Raw genomic sequence first — 10,059 nt, forward strand, 5'->3', positions numbered from 1 at the left:
CACCTCCCACCAGGGAACCCTTCCAAAAAATAAACAAAAACGCAAAAACAAAAAGTGAAACAGAAGGACAATTGTCAGCTCCCTCCCCCTCTGGACGTCCACGTCACCCCCGAAATCCCCGTAGGCCAGGGCAAATGACAGCTCCCCACCCCACCGGCAAACTCCGCTAAAACAGAACTGCCATTCGCCTAGCACCTTCCACGTGCCAGGGACAACTGCCTCCCAGAAGCTTCACACCCCAGAGGCAGGGCTCACCTTCCCATTTTACTGACAGCTCAGGCTCTAAGGGGAGAGCAACTTGCCCCAGGCCACAGGGTGGCAGAGCCAGGTCCTCTCAGTCAAGGCCAGATATGCTGCCTCTTGAGCTGGGCTGACCAAGTGGTTTAACCAATATGCACTTTGGAAAACATAAAGATCCTCTGTCTTTGCAACAGAAACCACATCACATCCAGCTTGATGGAAACTTTGTGGCTGGCATGAGTCCCGTGAGATCAGGGCTCATGTCAGCGCCTCATGCCCGCGCCTCATGCCCACCACCACAGCCAGGCCCAGCATAAGACAGCTTTCAGAGAGAGAGCGCTTCCTTCCACAGCAAGATGGCATCACGCAGTAAATATCACACCCTCCCCTTCAACACAGCCCACGGCCCACAGGCTCCAAGTGGTCGGAGCTAAAAGGGCACAAAGTTGTCCTAGTGACCCATTACACAGATAGGCAAAGCAAGGCCAGAGAGGGAGAAGGACCTGCCAAAGGTCACCTGGCACCAGCCACAAACGGCTGCCGGCAGGTAGAGTGATTAAATGTGGGTGGAGCACAAGAGTGTGTAGTCCTCTGCCCAAAGGACACTTCTTCCAGAAGATTCTGGCTTAACAAACTTGGCTGGACACAAACAGCTCTGTTCGGCATGAGGCGTGAGGAGGCTGGACAGCTGCTACAACTGGCTTGGCCACAGATATGTGGGTGGGAGAGCGGGCTTCACACTTTGCAGACCACAATTCATTCTTCCTCTGCCCCAGCTGGGCGCCCAGTTACCCGCTGGAGCCCACGCCCTGCACTTTGGATCGCACTGAGAGGAGGGACGCCCGGGCGAACGTCCTATCATGGACCATACACACAGCAAGGGCGAATGCCAACAGAAGCTCTACGCAAAGAGCTCTACCCACATCTCTCATCAATCCCTCACAACCTAGCAGGGCTGGGCTACCGTTATGCCCACTTCACAGATAAGAAACCTGAGACCCAGAGAAGGGAAGGCACCTGCCAAATGCCAGGGTAGTTGAGGGAGAGTCTCAAAACCAGGTCCTTGGCATCCAGACCCAGCCCTCTTCCCGCTCTGTCCTTGGAAAGGAAGAAGGTTCTCATACTCAGAGCAGCAGGAAGGACGTGAGTCTCCCGTCATGGGAAGAATGGGAGCAGAGGCTGCAGGACCACTGGCTGCCTTAATGAAACCAGCTACGGGATCTACCAACCGCACAAGGCTGACAAGATCTCCCCAGCCTCGCACATCACCATCACAGAGGCCTGCTTGCTCTGTGTCCCCCATATACACTGTCCCCTGACGTGCTCCACACCCATCCCACTGGTCAAGACCATCCCTCACCCCTGGGCTCTCTTCCTCTCACCCTCCCTCCTAAGCCTCCCTAGGATCCTCGGGGCACAGTCCCCTCTCCTCCAAGGCCAGCCCCTTGGCTCCCCACATGTCACCTCAACCCTCTCCTCCCCACTAAGCCACCCCGTCTCACACCTTCCCACAGAAGATCCACCCTTCTGAGAACACTCCTTGCTCACCTAGCCAGAAAGTTCCACGTGGGCAAGAGCCACGGAAGAGCATGCATGAGCGTGTCCCCGGTGCCCAGTACAGTGCCTGGCACACAGTAGGAGCTCAGTAGCTACGGACTGAAAGAAGAAAAGAAAGAAAGCCCAAGTGCGTCCAGGGGCAGAGCTCATCACACCTTTGTGGGGTCTCCCGGGCGCACCATAGGAATCTTCCACTTTGACTCCTAACATCAAAGCCCTCCTAGCCCTGCCTTTGGAAGTCATCTTGAGACCCCTAAGAAAAGATTTTCAGGGGCGCCTGGGTGGCTCAGGTCGTGATCCTGGGGTCCTGAGCCACACCTCAGGCTCCCTGCTCGGCGAGGAGCCTGCTTCTCCCTCTCCCTCTGCCCTTTACCCCTGCTCATGCTCTCTATCTCTGTATCTCTCTGTCCCAAATAAATAAATCTTTAAAGAAAGAAAGAAAGAAAAGAAAAGATTTTCAGTGGTGGAGAATTCTCATGAGTCAATACTGGGTCACAGATGGGGAGAAAAGGCAGAGAGGTCCCTCCATTGGTCCAGAGTCACACAGCAAATGGTTACTGGGACCAGGCTTGAGACCCACAGGCCTAGCTCTAGACACACATGGCCGGGGAAGGGGTGGGTGTCTCTCTCTTTTATCTTTCCTTCCTGGGGCCCATGGCACAGGGTAAAGGTGTCTATGGTCACAGGACCCACCTGACACGGGTCCCAAGGGCCACACTCCTAAGAGCACCGTGTCCTCACCCCCCACTGGCCCTGTATGCTGTACCATCCAGAGCTCGCCACTCCTGACCTTGTGCCCTAAGCAGCCAGTGCTCTCATTCTCTAGTATGGAGGACACAGAGGGTCAGAGATGGTAACTGACTTGCCCCAACGACCAGCCCCTCCAGGGGCAAAGCTGGCACTCAAACCCAAGCAGTCTGACTGCAGAGCCTTGCCTCAAACCTCTCAACTCCCCGCTTCAAACTCACCATCCACTCTGTCACCAGGCAGGTCCCTTCACTTCTGTAGGCCACAGGGAGTGCATCCCTAAACCTGGACAGTTCCCAGCGGGTGGATCCGGGTGCCCTGCCAAGGTGGGCACTTCCTGTTCTTCCAGTTTTAAATCTGTGCGATCAGAAGATTACAGCCCTTCTGTGACTCAGGCCCTAAGTAAGATTCTACCAGGAGAGGGGCGTGGTTCTGTCCCACCCAGCAGGGTTTTAAAGCTAGGGATCTGCCTTCCTCTTTCTTTAAAACTCTGCCCAGCACTATCTAGAGAAAAACCCTCTGGTCCTCAGGCAGGGAAGTGGATGGGGGCAGGGCAGGGGGAAAGGAAAAAGCGGCTCAGGAATGTCTGCAACCACAAGCTGATGCCTGATGACTGCAGGGAGACCAGCGGTGAGTCAGGAGCTGAGCCTGCGGCGGAGGAGGGGGCCCGCGCACAACGGAACTGGTCCAGAGTGACTTGAGTCTCAGGCTGAGTAATGTCGGGAGGGATCTATTTGTGCAGCCCACGGGAGCCTCTGACACACGCCACCCTATTCCCCTCCCCTCCCAGGCCCTCTGCCCCCACGGCTGGCCTCTCTTTGGGGCCTTTTCCACATTGTCCTCAGGCCCAATCCAGGCACCAGGAACTATCTCATCACAGCGGAGAATGGTTCTACCAGCTAAGGTCTTGGACTCCTGTGTCTGGACCTGCCACTGCCCTGCCCTACCTTTAAATGTTGGGATAGGGCAGTGAGGGTAGGGATTCAGAGAGATAATACAGGCAAAGGAAGTCCCGGCACAGAGTAAATGCTCAGTTAAAGGATTGCTAATCTTACAGGTACTGCTCAGAGCCTGATACAGCCCCTCCCTGCTCTAGCGGCCACCACCCTCTCGCAGAAGACCCATCCATGGAGTCCCTGCAGGCCACAGGCGGGAGAAGCAGCCAGACTTACGTGGTCATACACACCCAAAGGCCAATGTTATCAGCCCCTGTCCCCTGCTCACAGATAGCCCCTTGCAACCTGTTCCCACTGGAAAGACACTCAGAGGTGTTGCACGTTCCCAGAAAGGAGCCTCCCTCAAAATGCCCAGATTGAGGGAAGCAAGGCTGGGGGAGAGCAGGTCAAGGGCATGAGTCTGTCCTCAGCAGGGCAGCTGACCTGAGCAGGAAAGGAAACAAATACAGTGACTCAGTTTGCTTCGAAAAACCAAATGTCCAGTCACCGTGAGACATGGCAGAAACCAGCATTAGGGGTAAGGCTACAAAAATGTCTGTTCAGAAGTGGCCTTGGGGGAACACGACACAGCCTTTGGGAATGCCTGCAGGGAGATTCTAGAGACCCAGAAAAGATGTTTATTATAAGTGAAAGGAGCAAGCAAAAATGGGAGTCATGGTCTCAGCAATGTGGGACAATAAACACGGAGGAGAAATACTGCTAAAAATGGGGGCACCGGGGTGGCTCAGTGGGTTAAGCCTCTGCCTTTGGCTCAGGTCATGATCTCAGGGTCCTGGGATGGAGCCCCGCATCGGGCTCTCTGCTCAGCAGGGGGCCTGCTTCTCCACCCACCCCCGCCCCCACCTTCCTCTCTATTTGCAATCTCTCTCTGTCAAAATAAATAAATAAAATCTTTAAAAAAGAAAGAAAGAAAGAAAGAAATACTGCTAAAAAATGGAGTGGTGCTCACAGGGCGGTGGTGAGTGAGTCCTATCCCCGTCTCTAAACTTCATTCCTCGGGCAGCGGGGACCATGACCCAGTTTGGGCTTCGAAAGGTCTCTTTGGCTGTGTGTGGGGGACGGATGGTGGGGTGAGGCCAGAACTCTGGCCCAGCGATGCGAAAGGAACAGAGTGGAGGCTGGATGGAGGAGCAAGACAGGGTCAATGCCAACAAAAGGCGCGTTCTATTAGACCGACACAAGAGAACAGAATCCCCAGACACTTCGCCCCAGGGGCTGACCCAGACCTTGGCGAGGGGCAGAGGCCCAGGCAGGGCCGGGGCTGGGCACTGTTTCCGGCCAGTCTGGTCTCCCTGCAAAGGCCCAGGGCGGGGACTAGGAAGCCATGCACCTGCGGGACAGGGTGGCCGAAAGGGGACACCTTCCTTCTTCCCTTTACGCTGGGGACCCACAGCCCTTTCCCAAGTGTGGAGAGGTAGGTTTGCAAAATCAATTCAGAAAAAGGTGTTATTCGTTTTGCTCAATAAATAAACGAAATTCCCTTTTTCTCATATCCAGCTGTCAGAAAGGGTGATCGCACTTCGTACTGAGCTACACTGTCCCAGCGGGAGGGAGTTCCAACCGTGTACAGCCTTTTCAGAGGCTCCGTGTCACTACTAAGACAATGGGACCCAGGATTCCATTTTGAGGCCTCTCTGATCCCAGAACCTGGCCTGAGACGCACGAGAGGTCTGGGCAGTGCCACGAATTCCCGCAGAACACTGGAAGCCACCCCAGTGTCCGTTAGTGGGGGGAATAGGGCACATAAACGGCACCACGCACAGAAGGAAACCTGCAGAAGAACGGGGCCAACTCATGGGCTGCGACGCAGAAAGATGTTTGCAACAGACAGAGTGAAAGAAAAGTCCGGCCACAGAGACATACCACCGGAGCTCATACACCCAGAGCTAAACACATGTGTCCACAGAGACGTGGGTCTGGACACGGGGATGCACCAGACTCCAGTGGTTTCTCCCAAAGGGTGGGAGCGAAGCGGAGGACACTTTCTCACCTTACATTCCTACGTGGTGGGTGCACGCATTACCTGTGTGACCAGCCAACATGAGCCGTGGCTGCCCAAGGTGGGGGGCGACTGGGGGAAGGGGAGCGACCACTACTGGGCACAGCATTGCTCTCTGGGGCGATGAAAGCATTCTAAAATTCACACGCGCGTGCGCACACACACATACACACACACACACACACACAAATAAGACCCAATGAACTGCATACTTAAGTGGGTGAATTGCCTGGCAGGTAAATTATGTTTCAATAAAGCTGCTATTTAAAAAAGAATTAGCAAGGGAAAGGTGAGCCTGGCTGAAGGGTGGAGCACAGGTCCTGGCAAACTACCTTACCAGCCCTTTCAGATAATAAATCTTATAGGCAGTTTATGTATGTGGGGAGTTGGTGGGGGGGTTCCCTTGGCTCCCACAGTTTCATCCCGGCTAACAGAATTTCCAGAAGGGCTGAGTCCTTCAAGGCTGTCCTAGAGGTAGAAGGGCCCCCCCACCCCAGGCAATCCTAGGATTCCTGCCAAGAGCACAGCACCCAGACCCTATGGAGCAACAGTGAGTTCGCTCCCTCACGTGGTCTCCCATCCAAGTACTAACCAGGCCCAACCCTGCTTAGCTTCCGAGATCAGACGAGATGGGGCGCATTCAGTGTGGTATGGCCATAGATCCTCCCTTACTTATTCTATCTTAGCTTTGGGGGCAGAGAACCCCTCCTGTAACACCAACGGGGCCATCCAGACACTGCTGCTCTCTCATCCCTGCCCAGTCCTCTGGGCCAGATGGAGGTGGGGGTGGACCTAATCCCCCACCTCCCCATGTCCTAGCTCCTTCCTAGTCATAGTGGGGCCCCATCACAGCCCTCCACACCCGCTCAAGATAGCCTACATCCATGTCACACATCTCTCAGTGCACAAGGAACGTGGATTTCAAGGTTTCTGAAAACGCTGGCCGATTCTTGCATCCGAGGAACCACCAGGGACCAGACAATCTCAGAGAAACAGGGCCTACACCACGGCAACAATTGCCCCCTTCGCACTCCAAACACCTGGCCACTCTCCTCACCCACTGGAGAATCAATGACAGAGTAAATGACAATTGTCAGGGGACTGGGTGGTTCACTAGGTTAAGCGTCTGCCTTCGTCTCAGGTCATGATCTCAGGGTCCTGGGATGGAGCCCTGCTCAGTGGGGAGCCTGCTTCTCCCTCTCCCTCTGCCTGCCACTCCCCCTGCTTGTTCTCTCTCTCTCAAATAAATAAATAAAATCTTTAAAAATAATAAAATACAATAAATGAGCATTCTGAATAAAAACGGCAACTGTTTGCTAAGCACTTGTTGTACCCCAAAGCACTGGGCACTAGTCTTACCAGCATTATCTCATTAAATCCTTGCAACAGAGCCCAGCAGGAAACTACTATTAGTGCCATTCTACAGATTAAGAAATTGAGATTAAGATGCTGGCCCAAGTTCACATCAGCTAACAGAATGTGGTGTCAGTATCAGAAGCCCGAGTTGGCCCAAATCTGGAGGAGATTCATGATGAAAATTTGGGACCCTGAGACTCTTAGAACCAGAAAGGACTTCATTCAGCCATCAGGTCGCCTATAGCCTTCAGTTCACAGCTAGGGAAACAGAGACCCAGGGAGAGTAAGTGATTGCCTGAGGCTACCCAGGCCTCCTGGCTCCCAGGTCAGGGCTCTTTCCTCCATCAAACTCCCTCCCGAAAAGTAGGAGGGACTAATCCTGCCACCAGCCCCAGAAGGCTGCTACTCTGAGAACAAGCCCCTGCTTGCCAGGGGCTTTGAAATCCCAGGATGAAAGGCACCGTGGCAGCAAAATGCCACCGTGGGCAGGAGTGAGCCTGACCTCTGCCAGGACTTGCCGGCTGGCATTCACCTGCTCACCTGCGCAGGGTGGGCACGAAGCTGCAGAAGCCGCCCGCCCACCAAGCCACGGAACCCCAACAGGCCTCGGAGCCCAGAGGACTGTGGGAAGGGCCATCCCAAATGCTGACGTCTCCAAAGGGGTGGCCCCAGGTAGGGAGGGCTCTGGAATTTTAATTGTCTGGCACAAAAGGGCTCACCGCTCCTTGGGTGGGGTGAGAAGGGTGCATAGATCGCCAGGGGTGCCAAAGGCTAGCCTTCATTCCCTCCAGAAGAAATTTCTAAGGTGGCCTGCTTCCTTGGGAGGGGGCTAGATAGAGTCTTTGCCAGGCTTCCAACCTCCCAACCCCGACTTGAGACGCTCCCCCAGGTGAGCCTGGACCAGGAATTTGAGGCATCTGAAGAGGGTTATTAATAGCCCTGAAGTGTTGAGAAGAGGGGCCAGCAGGCTGAGTGGGCATAGCCTAGTATCCACAGAACAAACCCAGCCCTGTCCAGGAGAGGACACTTCACCTTTTGTGGCTTCAGTCTCCACCCCTGTAAAATGGGGGGTGGGGGGTGGGAGGGGGCTGGCAGTTCGCAGCCCAGGAGGTAGGAAGAAGGGGGAGAGCAGGAGCTGGGTGTGGGGGAAGGAAAAACCCCACCGAAGAAGGAGCAGCACACCCCACCCAGGCCGGGTGAGGGGCCCCAACAGGAGGTCGTGAATGGATGGACTGTTACAGAGCCCCAGGAGGCTGCCACCGACAGGGAGGGGACAGGAAGACTCCGCCTGGCTTTCCTCCTCCCAGAGTCCAGGCAGGTCCTATAAGGAGGCTTTTCCGGGACTTAACCCCCTGCTGCTCTGGGGCTGGAGAGGGTCTGACTCATTTCTACCTCAAGCTCACCCCTGTGCCCGGGGCCCAGACCTGGCCCAAAGGGGGAACTCCAAGCCCAGTGCCACAGTCACTAGACAACCCTTTCCCAGAACCCTCTTTGTCCTCAACCATGGGGTCCTAGAGACACAGAGTTAAGGGACACCTGGTCCCTCTTCTCAAGGAGTACAAGTAGGGAGAATGCAGCTGCTGAAACACTACAGGACCGCAGGACACATCAAGACACATGGAGGTAGACACAGCGCTCCGGCTTCACTGGACAGGGAGTGGAGAATTCAACGCAGGGAACAGATAACTCCTTCCATCAGCTGCACCCACCCCACACCCCACGCAGAACAGCACCCCGGGCATGGGTGCCTCCTCCGTGCGGGGCCCTGCGCTAAGCAAGCTACATGAAATAGAGTCTCTCAACAACATATTAATAAGAAATTATTCACCCCATTTCAGAGAGGAGAAAACTGAGGTGCCAGGCCATTAAGAGACTTCCCTACGACCTAACGGCTGGGAAACAGATGCTGGGATTCCACCCAGGCGGCCTCACCCAGGGCGGGAGAGGTGAACCACAAAACCGAAGTTTCCCAGGCAGTCTGAGATTCTCACCCCACCTCTCCATTCTCCAGGGTAGGGGGAGGAGGAACCCCAGACCCTGCTGCTACCCTGGGGCTTCCCCAGGAAGCCTGGGGTCCCTCGCCCTTCTGAGAAGTAGCCACAGTGCGGTGACAGGCTGGGAGCAGGGTTGGCTGAAGGAGGGGGCTGAGGAGGCCGGGCTCTGGCCCTGGACACGCCTGCCGGGCAGGAGAATCCTGCTTGAGCCGGAGTCAAAGGGCAGGGGTTCTGACCGACCCCTCCTGTGCACCCCACAGGCTCAGCCCAGGCATGGATGGGCCTGTCCCTAGAAGCCTCAGCCACGTGTACTAGGGCTGGGGCCAGGACGAGGTGGGGACCCGGACAGTGAGGGTAGAAGATCAGGACACGCTGACCGCTGACCGTGTGGGCCATAGCTCCCTCAGGGTCGTGCGCTGGGGATTCGAAGGGACGGGCTCGGAGGGGGTTCCAGTAGAGGACGGGGAGGTTCGACTTCCCTCAGGAGGGGGAAGGGCGAGTTCAAAGGGGGCAGGAAGGAGCGCCCAAACGTGGAGGGAACAAGCTCGGAGGCAGGACTTGGTCCCCAGCCACTCCCGCCTTGCCCGGGGCCTGATTGTCCCGAGTCCCGGCGCCTGCGCCGCCGGCCGACCGGGTTGGGGGCGTGGCCCGGGGGCTCCCCGCGGGACCCCCCAGCGCCCTGCACCGCGCGGGACTCACCTGCGATGTGCTGGCGCCGGGCGTCGTCCAGGTGCGTGGACAGCACGTCCCCCATGGCGAGGAAGAGCCGCGGCCCGATCCGCCCGCCGCCCGTCGCTGCCCGCGCCGCTCAGGAGGACGTCGCTGGCGCCATGCAGCCCGGCCCGGCCCGCTCCCGCCGTCCCTCTCTGCGGCCTCTGCTCTGCCCGCGCTCCAGCCCCGCCGCGTCGGTCCGGCCCGCCGCCTCCGCCCAGCGCCCAGCCCTCCGCGCAGCAACCCCGCCGCGCCGCGCCCCGCCCCGCCCGGCCCCGCCCCCCGAGCTGAGCCCCGCCCCCGCCGCCGCCGCAGACGGGAGGGCTGCGGGGGGGGGATCGGGGAAGGCCGGGACTGCGGGCAAGACCCGGACAAAGACCAGTCGGAGAGAGGGAGAGCGAGGAGGGACGCCCCGAGGCGCGCGCCGGACCCAGACCGAGCCGAAGAAAGAGATGGGGCTGATGGGGGAATCAAAAGAGCGGGGAGCGCCCTGGGGGGC

At 57.1% G+C, this 10,059-nt stretch overlaps 1 protein-coding gene across 1 annotated transcript in view; it reads right to left on the bottom strand.

Annotated features, from left to right (window-relative positions):
• The window catches only part of NIBAN2 (niban apoptosis regulator 2), a 51,604-nt gene extending 41,805 nt beyond the window's left edge, over positions 1-9,799 (bottom strand). The window contains exon 1 of the mRNA XM_004757265.2: positions 9,549-9,799. Within this exon, the coding sequence (XP_004757322.2) occupies positions 9,549-9,603 (55 nt within the window). The 5' untranslated portion in view covers positions 9,604-9,799. The remainder of the gene's footprint in view (positions 1-9,548) is intronic.
• Between the last annotated feature and the right edge of the window lie 260 nt (positions 9,800-10,059).

This window comes from Mustela putorius, unplaced genomic scaffold, assembly GCF_011764305.1.
Source record: "Mustela putorius furo isolate JIRA1106 unplaced genomic scaffold, ASM1176430v1.1 tig00000596_pilon_pilon_pilon, whole genome shotgun sequence".
Lineage (NCBI taxonomy): Eukaryota > Metazoa > Chordata > Mammalia > Carnivora > Mustelidae > Mustela > Mustela putorius.